At 40.7% G+C, this 22,972-nt stretch overlaps 1 protein-coding gene across 1 annotated transcript in view; it reads left to right on the top strand.

Annotated features, from left to right (window-relative positions):
• kcnk3a (potassium channel, subfamily K, member 3a) overlaps nucleotides 1–19,448 on the top strand; it is an 86,944-nt gene extending 67,496 nt beyond the window's left edge. The window contains exon 2 of the mRNA XM_034162468.1: nucleotides 18,497–19,448. Within this exon, the coding sequence (XP_034018359.1) occupies nucleotides 18,497–19,413 (917 nt within the window). The 3' untranslated portion in view covers nucleotides 19,414–19,448. The remainder of the gene's footprint in view (nucleotides 1–18,496) is intronic.
• The last annotated feature ends 3,524 nt before the right edge of the window (nucleotides 19,449–22,972 follow it).

Below are 22,972 nucleotides of genomic sequence, written 5' to 3'. Positions count from 1 at the left end.
CTAAATACAAACTCTAGTCATCAATATAAATGCACTTTTTTTTTACTGTAGTTATTCTAATTCTGCAAGCACCAGCATCCATCAATCATGCACTCAAGACTTCCCAAGTGCAGGACCAACAGGCTGAAAAACTCATTTGTCCCTCAGGCCATCATAATGTACAGCTCCTCACTCGGTGGGAGGAGGAGTAACAGGAAGACGGGATGAAAATGAGAGGAACAGTAGTAGCCAGCAAACTAGTAGCAATCAGTATGTCTGGAATTTATATTTGTGTATTTATATTTACAAACTGGGTTTTTTTGTTGTTGTTTTTACTTTCACTTTTGATACTTTGTGTGCTTCTTACCCTGTGTGCTGCTATACAATGCTGCTGGAACATCAATTTCCCTGGGGGAGTCTTCCCAAGGGAAATTCTAATCTAAAATCTAATCTAATTTCTAATCTAAAGACCCATGTTTTAATCACACCTTTTTTTCAGTGGCTGGGGGGGGGTGTCTACAACCCTCTCAGCACCCCCTCGAAATCGCCACTATGGTCCTCTGAGAGATCCTCGTGATATGGCTCAGTTCTTCCATCATCTGCAATAAACGAAAAGACAGAGTGCAAAAATAAACAAGTTCTCTGGTTTGTAACAGACTAAATGTGCCATAATATTTGTATTGTCAAAGAAAAAGAAAAAGGACAACTGCTTCACCTATTTCCTTTTACTGACACTTAGGATGTATGAAGCCACGGCTGTAACATAAACACCAAGAAGCGTGTAGTCTTCAGTCGCCATCACAAATGTGTTTCTGGTGTTTAGACAGGGATAATGCAGACGGGTGGATGAACGTGGGCCACAGGCCCCTGTGCTACATGGATCCTTAAAATCCAATTCTAACCAACCACAGTGGAGACAAATAACTTAAAATCCTGCTAACAGCACTTGTGCTTGAAAAAAGAAATATTTGAAATGATTAATTTTAGATAAGCTCTTGTTCCATAACCCTTAAACATTGATTTTTTTTTATTATTATTATTTTTACTTTGATAAACACAAATTTATTTTAATGTCCTGGTGTGCATCATTTCCTATCATTTCCTATGCAATAGGAGAGTTTTGTGTTCCCAGTCATTAGTTGTGAGTACTTTTGTATGTTCACTATGTTACTATGTGATTCGTATGCACAAAAATAAAAGTCTGTTGAAGTTACATGATTTAAATATATAGATCGATTGCACATGATGATATTTCTCAATGAAAAACATAAGAAAATTGTTATTTGGACACTACACACATGCAACCCATGCACATGTTTCCTCTCCCTGTTGTGTAAGAGAGTCAGCTTTGTACACATCTGGGGTCTCGTTTATAGTGCATTCGGAAAGTATTCACATCGCCTCACTTTTTCCACATTTTTATGTTCAAGCCTTATTCCAAAATAGAGTAAATTCATATTTTTTCCTCAAAATTCTACAAACAATACCCCATAATGACAATGTGAAAAAGGTTTTGTTGGTAGTGAGAAAAAAACAACAAATAATAAATCGCATATACATAAGTATTCACAGCCTTTGCTGGAATCACTGACCATCATGAAGTCAAAGGAATTGTCTGTAGACCTCCAAGACGTCTCGAGGCACAAATCTGGAGAAGGGTACAGAAACATTTCTGCTGCTTTGAAGGTCCCAGTGAGCACAGTGGCTTCATGCTTGGTTTGTGCGCTGACATGCACTGTCAACTGTGGGACCTTACATGTAGACAGGTGTGTGTGTGTGTGTCTTTCTAAATCATGTCCATTCAAATTAATTTACCCCAGGTGGACTCAAATTAAGATATAGAAACATCCCAAGGATGATCAGTGGAAACAGGCTGTAAATGCTTATGTACATGTGATTTCTTAAATTTTATTTTTACTTTTAATAAATTTGCAACAATCTCAAAAAAACTTTTTTTTGACATTGTCATTTATGGGGTCTTGTGTGTAGAATTTTGAGGGAAAAAAAAATGGATTTTATCCACTTCTATCCATAAATGGCAGAAGTTCAAATCCACCAGGACCCTTCATAGAGATGGCTGCCCATCGGGGAGAAGGGCCTTTGTCAGGGAGGTGACCAAGAACCTGATGGTCACTCTGTCAGAGCTCCAGCATTCGTCTGTGGAGAGAGGAGAACCTTCCAGAAGGACAACCATCTCTACAGCAATCCACCAATCAGGCTTGAACAGTAGAATGGCCAGATGGAAGCCACTCCTTAGTAAAAGGCACATTGCAGCCCACCTGGAGTTTGCCAAAAGGCACCTGAAGGACTATCAGACCATGAGAAACAAAATTCTCTGGTTTAATGAGATAGAGATTGAGCTCTTTGGCATGAATGCCAGACGTCATGTTTGGAAGAAACCGGGCACCATCCCTACAGTGAAACATGGTGGTGACAGGACAGCATCATGCTGTGGGGATGTTTTTCAGCAGCAGGAACTGGGAGACTAGTCAGGATTGAGGGAAAGATGAATGCAGCAATGTACAGAGACATCCTGGATGAAAACCTGCTCCAGAGCGCTCTTGACCTCAGACTGGGGCGACGGTTCATCTTTCAGCAGGACAATGACCACAGCACACAGCCAAGATATCAAAGGAGTGGCTTCAGGACAATTCTGTGAATGTCCTTGAGTGGCCCAGCCAGAGTCCAGACCTGAATCTGATTGAACATCTCTGGAGAGATCTGAAAATGTCTGTGCACCGACGCTCCCCATCCAACATGATGCAGCTTGTGTTGGGGAAAGTGTAGTGACACGGACCCACAACAGGGGGCGCAAATGAACGGTCAATAGATGAGCCAAAAGGTAACAATTTAATGTTGTGAATGTGCACAACGATTATACAGACAATCTCAGAATATGATAGCAGTCAATACACCAAGGTGACGTGTGGGCAGGCTCGAGGATAGAAGACGTCTGTCCTGAGAAGAGCCAGAACCACACGATTTCCGCCGCCACCGAACCTGGTGAATACTGGAGCCGCCAAGTCCCGAATTCCCAGGTGATCACCGTCCCCGACTGTCGGATCTGGTACTGCTGGCGAGGAGCACAAACAGTGAGATGTGGGTGTGTGCACACCCAGTAACAAAAACAGTCAGAAGGTGGAAAGTCACCTCCACCTCTAATCACACACTCGTGCAGCTCCTGTTAAACCACTTATCTGGTTTGGGTGTGAAGCGAAGCCGTCGCTGTTCACACCAAACGCCAATCCAGCAGATAAGGCACACCACAGGAAAACGGCTGCAAAACAGTTCAGACTATTATTTAGTTTTAAGTCAGCAGAGAAATTACCTTCACAGGTAGATGATATCTCGGCAATGAGGTGGAGATGACGTTCGAGTTTTATGGAGTAGTATGATGAAGCGTAGATGGGTGACAGCTGTCATGAGATAATGAGTGACAGCTGTCACCCCCGGCTGTGTCCGTGGCGGCAGCGCCCTCTCGTGCCTGAAGCCCGCACTTCAGGCAGGGCGCCCTCTGGTGGTGGGCCAGCAGTACCTCCTCTTCTGGCAGCCCACACAACAGCTTGAGAGGTGCTACAAAGAGGAATGGACAAAACTGCACAAAGATAGGTGTGCTACGCTTGTGGCACCATATTCAAGAAGACTTGAGGCTGAAATTGCTGCCAAAGGTGCATCAACAAAGTGTTGAGCAAAGGGTGTGAATACTTACATACACGTGATTTCTTAGTTTTTATTTTTAATATATTTGCAAAAATAAAAATAAAAAACCTTTTTCATGTTGTCATTATGGGGTGTTGTGAGTAGAATTTTGTGGGGACAAATGAAATTACGGCATTTTGGGAAAAGGCTGTAACATTACAAAATATGGGAAAAGTGAAGTGCTGTGAATACTTTCCAGATGCACTGTTCATGAGACAAATGTAAGAGCAATTTTTATAATTTAAACTTTTTTGTGAAATGCATACAGTTTTACACTTGACAGACTTATTTTGTGAATTTTATGATTTGTAATTCATTTTTAATTGCTGAATCAGCTGATAAATCAGCCATATTAGCTAATGTTAATCTGGGTAAAAGTTGTTTCTTTAGCAATAAGCCAGTTTGGAATTGCCGTTATCGAATATAAGATTAATAATTTTAACCCAATCATCTCTGTTAATCCCTGTCTGCTTAAATTCCTTAGTGCTACCGCTACAGCAGCAATGTCGATCGGATTACCATAGCAACCCATTGAGACCGTCGCTGCTTGAACTCCTGAATATGTCCCGAATATGTAGCATCCCAAAAATTCATAAATTACATTCATAAATCACCAAAAATTAGGTTTCTAAAACTTTTTAGCTGGCACTGACAGCTAGCGACTAGTTCCTCTTTTTCTTTAGTCTTCCACTGCAAAATGGGCAAGCTGGACTAAGTGTGTCCCTTTTGGGCTATTGTATCAACATGGCAGCCTCCATGAGGGGATCCACTCCCATATAGATATTTAAGCTCATTTTAAGATTATGAAAACACGTCAATTATTTGTTGCAAGTAATTATACACATTTCTAATCCAAATACATTTTTCTGCAAATCTGATTGGTTAAGCATGTGAGATTTCAGACCGTATAATATTGGGGTAACGGTGGCAAAATATTCAACTGTTTCACATTTGGATGTATTATTCTGCGGCCTGACCGGTGTTCTGACGACATATCATTCCTGTCGACAGGCCAGCCCTCCGCGCAACTGCACATGTGCAATATTGTCACAATACGGAACTGTCGATTTATGCAATGAGACGCACAATTTGACAGAACACTGGTCGTGCACGCTGCTAGCTGTTAGCACTAAATATGGGATAATGCTAACATTAATAATGGGAATAACCCCCTTGTGTCTGATGATTTGCGGACGTTCATGCTGTTATATGGTCGCAAATATCTGTAAAGGTCCATTTGCGATCAGATGCTAATAACAAACACCCCCAAATCCTACATACTGTAGCTTTAAATACTGATATTTTATTGTAATTTGAAAAATGGGGTTTTCACAAACTTGGATACTGCAGCTGTCAGCAAGACCTCATGGAGCAAAAACTGAACAGACTAACGGAGGAACATGGGAGGGGCAGAGCTGTGTTTGAACCCCTGGATAAACATTTGCGGGGTTGTCTAGAGTTTGATGCGTCTGGGTGCAGTGGGCCCTCCCCTCAGACAGAGACGGGACACTACGCACGGGAAATGTCACCTTCAGCTTTTTCTTGAACATCTTTGGGTGTTATCGTGTTTGACGCTTGCTGTCGAGGTTGTCAGGTCGTGTACTGGTGTCTTTGGCTCAGTACAGCTGGAGTCAGAAAAGAACTTGAGGTGACCGCGGTGACTGGAGGGATCGCGGGCCGCTGCTCACAGACAGCCTGCACAAAGCGTGCGAGACGTCTGTGTTTATGTTCACATTTGTACTGAACATTCTGTGTGGCATTTTGGTAATGGTGTAAATGCAGATAAGAGCGACATCACAAAGAGGCGACTGTAGATACAACCTGAATTTGGAAGAACGAGGCCAACCATATATGGCTGAGTATTTTGGTTTTTGGAACACCTCTGAGCAACTTCCCACATTGCGGATGGAATTTGTTACATTGTGTCTTGTCCTCTTAGCAGAGTTGTAAATTATTGGAATACTTTGGTTGCACTCACCATGTCTGAGTTGTTAATTTGCCTCCCCCAGACCTAAACAAGTGTACTTGCACTCTGAACAGGATAAGCCATATACATTTTCATGACTCTGCTGAGTAAAAGTGTTTGATTCCGTGGACCAGACTGCTCTGTGGGACATCCTGAGAATTTTCAGGTCTCCAAGAAGTTGCTGAACATCACAGCCAGCTTATACACAAGTACCGTGAGAGCTTTACAGAACGGAGCAGAAACTTAAAACTGGCATTCCTCAGGGATGTGTTCTGGGTCTTACACCTATCAATGCTTGCGCAGACTGGGTTTTTGGTTGGGTTGTGGAAATGAGCGGCTTAGGTGCCTTGGTTGCTATAAGGAGAGGTTTACTGAGAGAGTTTGCAGATGATGCTGTGATCTTTATGGAATCAATGATATCCTGATTGCAGCACTCAAGAATTGCAGTGGCTGTAAGCACTTCTAAATCCACTATTATTAGTGGACACGAAGAAGAAGAAGAATTTTTTTTTTTCGAGTTTATTTTCAGACTATGGCTGACTGCATGACCAAGGTGAGCGCCATAATGTAATCGTTCCCATATCTTGAAAACAATGTCCGAATTTAGAAGTCACACAGGTCAATGCTTATGGTTAACATTATTGTAAAATATTTGTAATAGTTTGACATATAGTACTGGTTAATTGGGATAACGATCATTGAAGGAGTGATAGACACATAGTGGAGGGTCCACGAGTCTGAACCCCTTTATATTATTTGATGGTGTATATTACAACCTCAAATTGATTTTAAAGTTTAGAAATAAATGTAATAGCTAACAAATCAGATCCTGCATTATTTCATTTATAAAACATATGAATCTGATGATATGCACCATTAATTCCCTTTAATTGCACTGTTGTCTATAAATTGTTGAATTGAAAATCAACAAATAATGGTAATTCACCATAATTAAATGGGTATTTTTTAATTGTCACACTTTTATAAAATTACTTAACCTACTTTCGTGCAACATATAGCCTACCATAAATGTAAAAACAATTTCAACATGCGCTCCTTAATACTAGGACTAGTGGACCGTAGGACTAGTGGACCGTACGACTAGTGGGAAGTTCACGAACAGACACACACATGCACCCTAGGTGTTTTATGGTATAGATTAATTTAGTGCATTTTACAGGGTACATGTCTTGGCCTTTCCATAGCCTAGGAACATCTGTTTTTAAAATGCACCAGGAACTGTAAAATCAATACTGAACAGAAACGTAATGTGATCAGTACTTAATCTAATACCGCCATGTACTATAACGGGAAAACAACAACATTAAGAGTTTTCTTACTGACCTCTGCAGTGCCGAGTTCACACACTGACACTGTCGGTTCTGCAGGGTGTAAAGATGTCTGAAAACATTATCAGTAAGACTGAAACCGCTACTAGCATTTCTACTAGTGACGCTGCATCCCGAGGTCACTTCTTCAAAGACTCCGTAAGTCAGCAATACTTAGTACATAATGTGTGCAACGTGTCTTCTTGTTCATAAAAACTGCACTCAGTTTGGTACCATGACATCTTTATGGTCATTTATACTGTACAGTGAGGTCCATAAGTAATTGGACAGTGACTTTTTTTTTCTTAAATTTGCACATCGTATTTGTGTCAACACTTATTTCAAGAGGTTTAACAAAAACATAGCATTAACCATTTAAGCAATACGGCTATGTTTTGTATATATAGTGACTTCATTTTCAGAGGTCTAAATGAAAGGATTGTTAATACATATTATCACTTTTACAGCCAGCTTTACTTAGTCAAGACAGGGGATGGATACATAAACATTCCCAAGTCACTGAATATATTTTGGGCTAAATTTACACCAATCATTACCCCCACACATTATGGAAGGAGAGACAGCAGGGTATTGATTTTGTTGGCATGTGTGTGCGCGTGTCTATGGCAGTTAATTTTTACAAGGGGCCACATAGGGAACCTGAATTATGTCCGAGGGCCACACCATCGAAATCTCCCTGTCTCCCATTACAAATTTTACAAAAAATTACCTATTTAATAGCTTTTATAGGTAATTTTTATTATTGTAATAATATGTAAATATTTAAATATACCTAAATAAACCTTTCTAATGATTTGCAACACACAGACTTGACATTTTTAATATATGTAATAATAATCACAGACCTCATGAGGGCCGGACAGAGACATGCAAAGGGCTGCAGTTTGCCCAGGTCTGGTCTATGGAAAAGATAACTGGTTTGATGGTCTTCAAACTTGATGGGGACATTACATAGACAGATATATAGAGGTGATTAGATTTTGGAGTAGTTTTGTCAAAGGTCAAAGAAACATGGTCTTATTCTTCCCCCCTCACTCCCCCACAAAAAAAAAATACCTTTTTTGTATATCTCAACAACCAAGAAGTCTAGATGGGTGATCTGCAGTATATATTGATCAGCAAAATATTTGTGATTGATTGATATGAATGACTTTGATGATGATGTCATAGCAGATATATAACATCTATATTTACTTGTACATTTATATTGTGGTGTGTAGCGTGCACAGTAATGCACAGGGTGTCTGTCATTAAGAAATACAAACAGTATGGTACTGTAATCTGTCTGGAGTAGGCAGGTGACCTTGCAAGGAGACTCCAGATAAAATGGTTTGCCCATTTGTTCAAAGTAATCATATATTACTTACAGACTCTGCTCTATCAGCGAGGCAGTTTTCTTGGGCTCTTCATCTTGTTGGCAAGAGCAAATTGTCCCCAGAAATCAATAAAAAATAAAATAATAAAGTGACTGCCAGAACTGGAGGCCGAGCAGACACATAATGTCAACATTTGGTGTTTCTTCCAAGCCTTTTGTTAGATGAACGAGCCTCTTAGGAATGTTCCTTTGGCGAGTATCTCCAGATGATCAAATGGTTTGACTGACATTATGATAATGCTGCAAATATTATAAAGTATTACATGCATGCACAGGGTATACGTCGCCCTTCGGATGCCTTGTATTATGGACTGCAACCAGCAAATCCGTTTTCCACATCTTTGGTCTGTTCTCTTATCACTTTTTAAAGGGCTGAAATTGCGCATTTAGCTTGCCTTGGCCGTCACTGAAACTGATGCAAACAGACACGGTTGGCCCTGGTGGCTGCACCGTGCGCACAGCGTAAGTCATGAGATGTCCTGCCTCATCAAGACATGCTCTTGAAGGAGAGGATCAGCCAGTCATGTGGATGCTTTCACTCTCTCACACCGCAGTGCCGCAGTCAGTGTCGCCTCCGGCTTCTGTGTGCACTTGTGATGAGTGCCGTCGTCACTCCAGTCGTCCCCAAGTCTCCACAGCAGAGAGCTCTCCAACAGCCCTGCAGCTCATCCTCTGGTTTCACCTGAGAAATCTGTTCTGATTCTCCTCTAATGAATCCCACTGTGTTTATTTACTGCCACCAGTGAGAGATTTTGAATTGAAATTTTACACAAAGAGGAAGGTGAAAGTGATCTTTGGATTTCAAATGATCCGCGAGTCTGCAGCCAATTTGAAGTTAATTGCTTCCACCGAAGGTGACGAAACACAATCCAGACTGAGAACGCCACACAGTCGGCACAAAAATGTGTGATGAACATCCCAGAGTGGCTTAAGCCAGATAGGGGTCAGTCAAAAACTATACAGGATCAAATTTTAAAAATGCATTCATGATGAAAACTGCAACATTGCATTGTCGTGTGTCCCCCCCCAGCAACACAAACAACCATCAGGCGTATCGTACCCCCCCCAAAACAACATTAACGGCCATCGGGTGTGTCGTGCCCCCCCCCCAAGCAACACAAATGGTCATCGGATGTGTCGTGTGCCCCCCCAAGCAACACAAACAGCCATCGGGTGTGTTGTGTGGCCCCCCTCCCCCAGCAACACAAACAGCCATTGGGTGTGTTGTACGACTAGTGACCGATTTGACCAAATGCTATTGAATACCACACAAATGTCATGTCCAAACTGACCAAATGCCACACAAATGGCATCCAAACTGCCTGAATGCCATCGAATGCCACACAAATCACATCCAAACTGCCTGAATGCCAGCAAATGCCACACAAATGGCGTCCGAATTGACGGAATGCCACACAAATGGCGTCCAACTTTGCCCGATCCATTCGAACCGGCTTCGTGCCACATTCTGGGTTTTCAGGAGGCAGGTGAACGCCATTCATTCACGCCTGCTCGATTGTCTATCCCTCCTGACAGCAGCTCAAATTTATCAGGTTTGGCTGATTCCTCCTGGTTTGCCCAACTCCGTGTTATGTGTGAAGGGGCCTTTACGGAGTTATACCTAGCTAGCTACCTAGCTAGAGAGATAGATTTTATTGTCATTACAACAAGTGCAACGGAATTATCTTCACAACCAATCACCTCAGAATTGAGGCAATGTGAGTTTGGAGTGGCCGCAGCAGTATCCCGCACAGCCGCTAGCTCCGGGGGGGGGGGGGGGGGGGGGGGGGGGGGGGGTCCCGAGACTCAACTTATAAGGTTAAAAATGAGAAGAAAGCTAACAGAGGCCTATTTCATTTTGGACAGGGGTCAAAAATGAAAACGCTCCAGTCGTATTGAAAAATATAACATGATTTGTGTGATTAGAACGCTGAAGTTGTCAACAGATACCTATCACTTGTGTGATCTTCATATTTACAAACATTATAGTGTGCATGATCCCTAAAGGTTATGGAATTTTGGGATAAAACACTTAAAATTCTGAGAAAGGCCCATTTAATTTTGCACATGGCTCAAAAATTAAAGGTGCACTAATAGGATTAAAAAATGGAGTCATTCTGATTATTTAAAATGCATCTTGTCTGAAGAAAACTGGCTGTAAAAGTGATGATTTACATAAAAAACATTTATTTTGTGATAGTTGAGGGACTGTGTACAAATACGTCTATAATTACTCAATAGGTTACTGTCCAAATACTTGTGGACCTTACTGGTGTGTGTGTGTGGGGGGGGGGGGGGTCATGTGACCATAGAGAATTCTGTATTGTTGGTAAACAATGTTCACTCGAGTGGGTTCGAGTAAGGTCTAAATTCACAAATTTGATTGTTTTTTCTAAAGATATTACTAAAATACCAACCGGCCAATTTGCGCGAATGCGACAAAAATAGGCGGTGCTCAGAAGAAAAAAATAATCTGATGCAGCTGCTTCCTTCCTCTCTTCCCAGACGGGGAGCAGCATTAGGGTTTCTCCTTCCACAAGGACATTCATCAGTTGTAACGACTCATTTTTGGCAGCACAAGTGGAAAAGCTTTAAACAGATTTGGCAACAGACAGACAGATGGCTCAACTGTGCAGGTCGGGGTGACAGAAGAGAATTAAATTTCCATTCTGACTGTTATCAAAGCGCCGCCTCTCAGCTCCTGTGTGCAACAAGTCCACATGTGGCCACCGTATTTCATTAGGTGAAATACGGGTGACTCTTGCTTGCCTCTACTGGTGGTTGGCTCTCACTGCGGTATTGTATCACTTCCTGTTCCGGAGCACAGCGGTGATTTTCTGTATCTGTTAGCTGTTTAATCTGCGCAGTTAGATTGATCTAGTTATCTAGATTACGATTTGTTTCCCAGTGTAATCTTCACGTGCCTTAACTAAAGCACTCCCTCTGCTGAATCACCTCTAAATTATTTACACATGATTCACTTTGTGTGTTTTTAGGAATCCGCTAGCTTAGCGCAGCTACTAGCTCTTAGCCGATTTAGCATGGTGGCTTTTCCTGTCTCTCCTGCACTTTTCTGCTCTAGGTGTGAAATGTTTAGTTATTCCTCGGCCTCCTTTAGCAGTAATGGTACTTGTAATAAGTGTAGCTTATTCGTAGCTTTGGAGGCCAGGCTGGGCGAATTGGAGACTCGGCTCCACACCGTGGAAAATTCTACAGCTAGCCAGGACCCTGTAGTCGGTGCGGACCAAGGTAGCTTAGCCGCCATTAGTTCCCCTCCGGCAGATCCCGAGCAGCGGGGAAAGCAGGCCGACTAGGTGACTGTGAGGAGGAAGCGTAGTTCTAAACAGAAGCCCCCTGTACACCGCCAACCCGTTCACATCTCTAACCATTTTTCCCCACTCGGCGACACACCCGCCGAGGAACAAACTCTGGTTATTGGCGACTCTGTTTAGAGAAATGTGAAGTTAGCGACACCAGCAACCATAGTCAATTGTCTTCCGGGGGCCAGAGCAGGCGACATTGAAGGAAATTTGAAACTGCTGGCTAAGGCTAAGCGTAAATTTGGTAAGATTGTAATTCACGTCGGCAGTAATGACACCCGGTTACGCCAATCGGAGGTCACTAAAATTAACATTGAATCGGTGTGTAACTTTGCAAAAACAATGTCGGACTCTGTAGTTTTCTCTGGGACCCTCCCCAATTGGACCGGGAGTGACATGTTTAGCCGCATGTTGTCCCTGAATTGTTGGCTGTCTGAGTGGTGTCCAAAAAATGAGGTGGGCTTCATAGATAATTGGCAAAGCTTCTGGGGAAAACCTGGTCTTGTTAGGAGAGACGGCATCCATCCCACTTTGGATGGAGCAGCTCTCATTTCTAGAAATCTGGCCAATTTTCTTAAATCCTCCAAACCGTGACTATCCAGGGTTGGGACCAGGAAGCAGAGTTGTAGTCTTACACACCTCTCTGCAGCTTCTCTCCCCCTGCCATCCCCTCATTACCCCATCCCCGTAGAGACGGTGCCTGCTCCCAGACCACCAATAACCAGCAAAAATCTATTTAAGCATAAAAATTCAAAAGAAAAAATAATATAGCACCTTCAACTGCACCACAGACTAAAACAGTTAAATGTGGTCTATTAAACATTAGGTCTCTCTCTTCTAAGTCCCTGTTAGTAAATGATATAATAATTGATCAACATATTGATTTATTCTGCCTTACAGAAACCTGGTTACAGCAGGATGAATATGTTAGTTTAAATGAGTCAACACCCCCGAGTCACACTAACTGCCAGAACGCTCGTAGCACGGGCCGAGGCGGAGGATTAGCAGCAATCTTCCATTCCAGCTTATTAATTAATCAAAAACCCAGACAGAGCTTTAATTCATTTGAAAGCTTGACTCTTAGTCTTGTCCATCCAAATTGGAAGTCCCAAAAAACAGTTTTATTTGTTGTTATCTATCGTCCACCTGGTCGTTACTGTGAGTTTCTCTGTGAATTTTCGGACCTTTTGTGTGACTTAGTGCTTAGCTCAGATAAGATAATTATAGTGGGCGATTTTTAACATCCACACAGATGCTGAGAATGACAGTCTCAACACTGCATTTAATCTATTATTAGACTCAATTGGCTTTGCTCAAAATGTAAATGAGTCCACCCACCACTTTAATCATACCTTAGATCTTGTTCTGACTTATGGTATGGAAATTGAAGACTTAACAGTATTCCCTGAAAACTCCCTTCTGTCTGATCATTTCTTAATAACATTTACATTTACTCTGATGGACTACCCAGCAGTGGGGAATAAGTTTCATTACACTAGAAGTCTTTCAGAAAGCGCTGTAACTAGGTTTAAGGATATGATTCCTTCTTTATGTTCTCTAATGCCATATACCAACACAGTGCAGAGTAGCTACCTAAACTCTGTAAGTGAGATAGAGTATCTCGTCAATAGTTTTACATCCTCATTGAAGACAACTTTGGATGCTGTAGCTCCTCTGAAAAAGAGAGCTTTAAATCAGAAGTGCCTGACTCTGTGGTATAACTCACAAACTCGCAGCTTAAAGCAGATAACCCGTAAGTTGGAGAGGAAATGGCGTCTCACTAATTTAGAAGATCTTCACTTAGCCTGGAAAAAGAGTCTGTTGCTCTATAAAAAAGCCCTCCGTAAAGCTAGGACATCTTACTACTCATCACTAATTGAAGAAAATAAGAACAACCCCAGGTTTCTTTTCAGCACTGTAGCCAGGCTGACAAAGAGTCAGAGCTCTATTGAGCCGAGTATTCTTTTAACTTTAACTAGTAATGACTTCATGACTTTCTTTGCTAATAAAATTTTAACTATTAGAGAAAAAATTACTCATAACCATCCCAAAGACATATCGTTATCTTTGGCTGCTTTCAGTGATGCCGGTATTTGGTTAGACTCTTTCTCTCAGATTGTTCTGTCTGAGTTATTTTCATTAGTTACTTCATCCAAACCATCAACATGTCTATTAGACCCCATTCCTACCAGGCTGCTCAAGGAAGCCCTACCATTAATTAATGCTTCGATCTTAAATATGATACCACCGGCTTTTAAGGTGGCAGTAATTAAACCATTACTTAAAAAGCCATCACTTGACCCAGCTATCTTAGCTAATTATAGGCCAATCTCCAACCTTCCTTTTCTCTCAAAAATTCTTGAAAGGGTAGTTGTAAAACAGCTAACTGATCATCTGCAGAGGAATGGTCTATTTGAAGAGTTTCAGTCAGGTTTTAGAATTCATCATAGTACAGAAACAGCATTAGTGAAGGTTACAAATGATCTTCTTATGGCCTCAGACAGTGGACTCATCTCTGTGCTTGTTCTGTTAGACCTCAGTGCTGCTTTTGATACTGTTGACCATAAAATTTTATTACAGAGATTAGAGCATACCATAGGTATTAAAGGCACTGCGCTGCAGTGGTTTGAATCATATTTATCTAATAGATTACAATTTGTTCATGTAAATGGGGAGTCTTCTTCACGAACTAAGGTTAATTATGGAGGTCCACAAGGTTCTGTGCTAGGACTGATTTTATTCACTTTATACATGCTGCCCTTAGGCAGTATTATTAGAAAGCATTGCTTAAATTTTCATTGTTACGCAGATGATACCCAGGTTTATGTATCCATGAAGCCAGAGGACACACACCAATTAGCTAAACTGCAGGATTGTCTTACAGACATAAAGACATGGATGACCTCTAATTTCCTGCTTTTAAACTCAGATAAAACTGAAGTTATTGTACTTGGCCCCACAAATCTTAGAAACATGGTGTCTAACCAGATTCTTACTCTGGATGGCATTACCCTGACCTCTAGTAATACTGTGAGAAATCTTGGAGTCATTTTTGATCAGGATATGTCATTCAATGCGCATATTAAACAAATATGTAGGACTGCTTTTTTTGCATTTGCGCAATATCTCTAAAATTAGAAAGGTCTTGTCTCAGAGTGATGCTGAAAACTAATTCATGCATTTATTTCCTCTAGGCTGGACTATTGTAATTCATTATTATCAGGTTGTCCTAAAAGTTCCCTGAAAAGCCTTCAGTTAATTCAAAATGCTGCAGCTAGAGTACTGACAGGGACTAGAAGGAGAGAGCATATCTCACCCATATTGGCCTCTCTTCATTGGCTTCCTGTTAATTCTAGAATAGAATTTAAAATTCTTCTTCTTACTTATAAGGTTTTGAATAATCAGGTCCCATCTTATCTTAGGGACCTCATAGTACCATATCACCCCAATAGAGTGCTTCGCTCTCAGACTGCAGGCTTACTTGTAGTTCCTAGGGTTTGTAAGAGTATAATGGGAGGCAGAGCCTTCAGCTTTCAGGCTCCTCTCCTGTGGAACCAGCTCCCAATTCGGATCAGGGAGACAGACACCCTCTCTACTTTTAAGATTAGGCTTAAAACTTTCCTTTTTGCTAAAGCTTATAGTTAGGGCTGGATCAGGTGACCCTGAACCATCCCTTAGTTATGCTGCTATAGACTTAGACTGCTGGGGGGTTCCCATGATGCACTGAGTGTTTCTTTCTCTTTTTGCTCTGTATGCACCACTCTGCATTTAATCATTAGTGATCGATCCCTGCTCCCCTCCACAGCATGTCTTTTCCTGGTTCTCTCCCTCAGCCCCAACCAGTCCCAGCAGAAGACTGCCCCTCCCTGAGCCTGGTTCTGCTGGAGGTTTCTTCCTGTTAAAAGGGAGTTTTTCCTTCCCACTGTTGCCAAGTGCTTGCTCCTAGGGGGTCGTTTTGACCATTGGAGTTTTTCCGTGATTATTGTATGGCCTTGCCTTACAATATAAAGCACCTTGGGGCAACTGTTTGTTGTGATTTGGTGCTATATAAATAAAATTGATTTGATTTGATTAGGTAACGCAATGTGCCTCATGTCAGGTGGAAATATGACATTATGAGACACAGGCTGACACTTGAGCTGAAATGTGCTGTTGGAGGGGAGACGGTCAACATTGTGAAATTGATGCGCTGTATTATCAAAAACAATAAGAGTGCAAACTGAATCACTCAGTGACAGACTGTGTGAGTCATGTCAAATCTGAAATCGGAGATGGTTGAGTGCAGTATTTTCTAAGTGGCTGTTTTGGTCAGTGCACGTCACCGACAGTTTATTACTGATTTGTCATCCATTGTCTTTTTATAGAAAGCAAATAAATGGAAAGTTCCTCCTCTGATCTGTGACACACTTTACTCTAATCCCAACATCAGTTTCACCCTTTAATTAAATTAGCACTTTGCCAGTAATCTTATTTTTGGGGCTGTATTGTTGCTCATCTTTTGCCACATTGTTAAAAAACACCACAAAACAAACAAAATATATAAATAAATATAAATATATAAATTGTATAATAATACAATTCAAAATGAGAAAACAGATTAACACGTTTAAACTGATGTGTTAATGTGGCCAACTTTAAATTGCATTTCAGATTAATTTACAATCTAAAGTGCATAGTGCAGCAGATTAAAGAATATTTAGAGCGAAATCCTGCACATGGTGAAAAAAACGATTGGCCACTTGAATTTTCAGTTTGTGTTCAGGTAGGGGTCAATTGAAGAATTACACAGGAGTCAAAATTAAAAGATGCTCCAATCATATTGAAACCTATGCCACATTACTTGCCTGATCATAAAGATTCCAAAAAGGTATAGTTTGGACTATCTGTAACTGAATTCTATGGAGTTACGGGATAAAAATAGCAAGAATGATGACAAAGGTCAGTGTCAGTTTGTACAGGGGTCAAAAGTTAAAGTTGCTCCAATTTTGGCAAAAAGTAATGCAAATTGCTAGTTGAGTTAACGCGGTTTTAAAAAGGAATAGTTTGGACCATGTGTCATCCTTACTTATCACGTTACAGGGTAACATATGTCACGTCATAGAATCCAATAGAGGTAGACCTTGTTTGACCTTTACTTTGGAGACCAAGCATTCAACACTGTCAAAACTATTCCATTTATAAATCCTATTAGCTCAACCCATAATTTGCATCACTTTTTTACCAAAATTGGAGTAACTTAAACTTTTGACCCCTGTACAAACTGACACTGACCTTTGTCACCATTCTTGCTGTTTTTATCCCGTAACTCCATAGAATTCAGCCACAGATAGTCCAAACTATACCCTTTTGGAATCTTTGTGATCAGGCAAATAATGTGGAATATTTTTCAATATGATTGGAGCATCTTTTAGTTTTGACCTCTGTGTAATTCTTCAATTGACCCCTACCTGACCACCGATTGAAAAGTCAAGTGGCCAATTGGTTTTTTCAAAAGAGGAGTGTCAAAGGAGTATTTCTGCCGAATTTGATGCTTTTATCACCATTTGCATGATTGTTTGAGTTATCTGCTGCACTAGCAGCAAATTTGAAGAAATTAATAAACTAACATTATATACGTTCACTGTCTGAACCTTTCTCACACTAAACCCTTCTTATTTCCCAGCATATGTAGTGGTAACACATGAAGAAATACTGTTTTTGGTCCTTTACGCCCACGTGGGTCAAGAAAATAACTTGACTTTTGAGCCGATTTAGACCAAACTTGGGGGATGAAATGATTTAACGTTTTAAAAAATGTATTATTATAATAGTTTTACAACTACTACACTATTATTGAGGATGAATATATTTTTAACAACTAAAACACAGGCTCCAGTTCATGAGTATTCTAGTTTTACTACTACAATGCAGCACTAAGTAGTATTTATATGACATTTAAAAAAAAGAAAAATCACTGTTTATTTTTTAAAAATCAATTAAAAATAATTAAATCAAACATTAGGGAGCAGCTTGGATGGAACATTACAGAGCTGTTCAGCTGTCAAGCATACACACTGGATTGACTTTTACATGTGTGAGGGTGCATGTGTTATATTTAGGAAAATCCAAGTATGGGATTGGGACTCATTATTATGCAGATCTGGGGGACTTGATGAGGACACCCATCTCTTGAGGTAGCTGTGATGAGATTTACTGGTTATACAAAACCCAAAAGTTGAAATATTTGCATGTAAAATATTGGTGATTGTTTCTCATCTTTGTCAACCTATAATTTCAAATATAGCCACTTCACTGTTTTACATACAGTGAACTTCAGATTGTATAATAACTAAATTTATACAAGTAGCAAGCAGCTGCTTGATTTCAATGGGTTTGTTTTTTCAGATTTTTATTTTCCAACAGGAGATGCAGGCGTGTTGTTCAAAACAGGAGGAATATTCAACACCTAATTTATGTTTGTTGGAACTATAAACATGTAGGAGACTAATTTGGTGCCACTTGCTGAAAGCAGTCCACAGAGCCCAATGGGCAATGAATTATTTAGAGTCATCTACCCCCCAACCCCCTACCACCACAAATACACGACACCAGTACTTGGCAATTCCCATAGCACTGCTTTTGCATTCTCATCTTCAGCTTCATTCTGTTGTCGTGAATTGAGGACCGTCTCCGAGTGCAGAACTGCTGCTTGAAGAATACAAATAGGGTTTGTCTGTCTCGTCCAGTTTTGAGGCTCATACCAGCCTCCAGCCTTCTGCACTGTGGGTTTAATTAGTTCTGCCCCAGTAACTTCTTCTCTTTCCCTTAGGATATGGCCATGCGGCTCCCAGCACCGATGGAGGGAAGGTGTTCTGCATGCTCTATGCTCTCCTGGGGATCCCGCTCACCTTGGTCATGTTCCAGAGTGTTGGCGAGCGGATCAACACCTTTGTGAGGTACCTGCTCCACCGCCTGAAAAAGTGCCTTGGGATGAGGCGCACTGAAGTCTCCATGATGAACATGGTGACCATTGGCTTCATATCCTGTATGAGCACGCTCTGCGTGGGGGCGCTCGCTTTCTCCCACTTTGAGGGTTGGAGCTTCTTCCAAGCCTTCTACTACTGCTTCATCACGCTCACCACCATTGGCTTCGGGGACTATGTGGCCCTGCAGAACGAACACGCTCTGGAGAACAAGCGCGGCTACGTGGCCTTCAGCTTCATCTACATCCTGACGGGCCTGGCCGTCATTGGCGCCTTCCTCAATCTGGCCGTGTTGCGCTTCATGACCATGAACTCCGAGGATGAGAAGAGAGACGCTGAGCAACGCGCTCTCCTTGCACATAACGGGCAAGCGGGTGGACACCAGAATTGCTCTGTAGACCCAACCTCCGTTCCGTCCACGCCATCGGGGTGTGGTAGAGGGAGCGCGGTTGGAGGGAGCGGGGGAGGACCTGCGAGTCGGGGTCTACGAAATGTTTACGCTGAGGTTCTCCACTTCCAGTCCATGTGCTCCTGCCTTTGGTACAAGAGTAGAGAGAAGCTGCAGTACTCCATACCTATGATCATCCCGCGTGATCTCTCCACGTCGGACACCTACATGGAGCAGGGGGAGGCGTTTTCCAACCCCCTTCATTCAAACGGCTGCATGTGCAGCCTGCAGCCCCACTCGGGCATCAGCTCCATGTCCACTGGACTACACACCATCAACACCTACAAGAGACTCAAACGCCGCAGCTCCATCTAGACCCTGTGAGGAGTTCATGATATGGGTTAAGTCCCTCTTAATTACAGTTGTATGTAAAAGTTTGGGCACCCCTGATGATTTCCATGTTTTTCTTTATAAATCATTGGTTGTTTGCATCAGCAATTTCAGTTATATATGTCATATAGCAGACAAACAGTGATATTTGAGAAGTGAAATGAATTTTATAGGATTTACAGAAAGTGTGCAATAATTCTTTAAACAAAATTAGGCAGGTGCATAAATTTGGGCACCCCGACAGAAAAATACATCAATATTTAGTAGATCCTCCTTTTGCAGAAATAACAGCCTCTAAACGCTTCCTATAGCTTCCAATGAGTCTGGATTCTGGTTGAAGGTATTTTGGACCATTCTTCTTTACAAAACATCTCAGGTTTGTTGGTTTCCGAGCATGGACAGTCCACTTAAAATCACACTACAGATTTTCAATAATATTCAGGTCTGGGGACTGTGATGGTCATTCCAGAACGTTGTACTTGTTCCTCTGCATGAATGCCATAGATTTTGAGCAGTGTTTAAGGTCGTTGTCTTGTTGAAAGATCCAGCCCCGGCGCAACTTCAACTTTGTCACTGATTTGTGAACATTGTTCTCAAGAATCTGCTGATATTGACTGGAATCCATGTGACCCTCAACTTTATCAAAATTCCCAGTACCTGCACTGGCCACACAGCCCCACAGCATGATGGAACCACCTCCAAATTTTACTGTAGGTAGCAAGTGTTTTTCTTGGAATGCTGTGTCCTTTTTCAGCCATGCATACCGCCCCTTGTTATGTCCAAATAACTCAATTTTAATTTCATCAGTCGAAGGACCTTATTCCAAAATTAAGCTGGCTTGTCCAAATGTGCTTTAGCATACCTCAAGCAACTCTGTTTGTGGTGTGTACGCAGAAAAGGCTTCCTCTGCATTACTCTCCCACACAGCATCTCCTTGTGCCCCGTATAGTTGAACGACACTATCTGCAGCAAGATAATGTTGTAGGTCTTTGGAGCAGGTCTGTGGGTTGATTATGACTGTTCTCACTATCCTTCTCTTCAGCTTATCTGAGATTTTTCTTAGCCTACCACTTCGGGCCTTAACTAGTACTGTGCCTGCGGTCTTCCATTTCCTCACTATGTTCCTCACAGTGGAAACTGACAGCTGAAATCTCTGAGATAGCTTTTTATATTCTTCCCTAAACCATGATGTTGAACAATCTTTGTTTTCAGGTCATTTGAGAGTTGTTTACAGGCTTCCATGTTGCCACTCATTTGAAGAGATGCAAAGAGTGCAAACATTTGCAAATGGCCACCTTAAATACCATTTCTCATGATTGAATTCACCTGTGCAAGCAGGTCAAGGGTCAGTGAGCTTACCAAACCAATTTTATGTTCCAATAATTAGTGCTAAATGTATTCAAATCATTAAAATGACATGGGTGCCCAAATTTATGCACCTGCCTAATTTTGTTTAAATAATTATTGCACACTTTCTGTAAAAACTAGAAACTTCATTTCACTTCTCAAATATCAGTGTGTTCGTCAGGTATATGATATATTTAACTGAAATTTTTGATCCAGACAACCAATGATTTATAAAGGAAAATCATTAAAATTATCAGGGGTGCCCAAACATTTGCATACAACTGTATCCAGTGTGGTGACAGAGGCTCTGCCCATTGTTGTACTCTATGGACTGTACATACCAGGGGTATCCAGAACTTCTAGGATTGAAGAGGCAGATGGAGACATCAACTCATGAAGCACAAACCACTTCAGACTCCCATTTTTAAAGATGCCAATAGGAATTACACTAGATAATAACACATTTGTAACACAAACTCTGTAAGTATTGATCACAGGGACAAAAATGTGCAGCTCTGCAACTCTGAAGCCTGACATTGAATGTGATATATATATATATATATATATATATATATATATATATATATATATATATATATATATATATATATATATATATATATATATATATATATATATCATCATTTACTGTTTTTTTTTTTGTTTTTTTTTGGTCATGAAACAAAAATTACTGTGATGTGCAAAAGTCTGAGGCATAAAAAGTAAAAATAAAAAAAATAAAAAAATAATTAAATAACATTTCAGAAATTATGATTTGGCAAATTCATGTATGGTCTTTTGGTCACTTAATTATGAAGTGAAAAAAAATCTACAGTGAATACAGAATTTTCATACCGTACATTTTGGCTAAAACATTTAAAAAACAAATTTTCCCCAATTCTGCACATTTCATATCACCAAACACTATGTGTGTTACTAAGTCAGTCATAATGATTACATCATTTTCACATAAGATTACTGAAAAGTAACAATTAATAACTACACGAGACCCATTGTTTCTGGTCGTGTGTGTGTGTGTGTGTGTGTGTGTGTGTGTGTGTGTGTGTGTGTGTGTGTGTGTGTGTGTGTGTGTGTGTGTGTGTGTGTGTGTGTGTGTGAGTGAGTGAGAGAGAACAACATAACTCCAGTTTTGGTCGTCCAACATGGATCAGTCTCGGTGGAATAACTGAGGGTCAACCAGTGACAAAGAGACTGGCATTTGAGGAAAGATGGGTCAAAAGTCAACATCACAATCCAAAGTCTAAATTTTGTCCAAGTGCTTAAACAAAGAGCTTTCACCGATAGTTAATATGAAACACCAATACTTAGTCATATAGACCTTTGACCTTGGGAGGTACTGAAAGGTCAAACTCATTTAGACTGGCTATTTTAAGAAATTGGTTAAAGATATGCACATATCCGCTATTAATTAAACAATAATATCAAGCCATATATCACCTTTTCATTGGTCATAACTGCCTTACTCAAACACATCAGAGCAACATGGATTAAACTACTAAGGGTTGTGTGTCAGTCAAGGACCAAATTGTTCAATACTTGGGACAAAACAGATCAGATATCATGACCTGACAGAACCATGTACAGAACAGAATTAATCGTCATCAATGCCAAACTAATAAGGCGAGAGTATTTCACTGTCTGAGGGTCCTTTTTTATCTTTGTGTTTTAACCTCACTTTCGTACTAATTCTTTATTTTTCATGGCCTAAAATGTGGTTTTTAAAGATACCTTCCACAGTTGCAAAAATCTAAAATGTTGACGGCTTCTCCGTGTGGATGGTGAAAACGCTGCAGTAACACTACCTGCCATGTGGTGGCAGCATTATGACTATTGCTGTCACAAACAACAGAGGAAGAGTGCCCCTTATTCAAGATCAAGATGTTAGATTTTTATTGGGTTAAGGTTTGCCTATACCAAGTTGATTGTTTCTTTAAACAGCATGAACAGATTCGAGAAATTGTTATAATGGCTTTTGAATGAGTAATTTGCAAAAACAAAACAACAAAAACAAAACAAACAACAACAACAAAAAAGACATTAACTGGGGTAGTTGTGCCTGTGTTAAAAAATTGTAAAATTGGCAGCTTCTTGCCGTTTAAGAGCAAAAGCAAATAATCAAGTCAAATTAGTCTGAGATAGAGGATAGAAAGATTTTTCCAAGTTTTCTTACAGTCAG

This window comes from Thalassophryne amazonica, chromosome 21 (genome assembly GCF_902500255.1).
Source record: "Thalassophryne amazonica chromosome 21, fThaAma1.1, whole genome shotgun sequence".
NCBI classification, from domain to species: domain Eukaryota; kingdom Metazoa; phylum Chordata; class Actinopteri; order Batrachoidiformes; family Batrachoididae; genus Thalassophryne; species Thalassophryne amazonica.
Note: the sequence above shows the minus strand (reverse complement) of the source record. Positions and strands in the feature narration are given on the sequence as shown.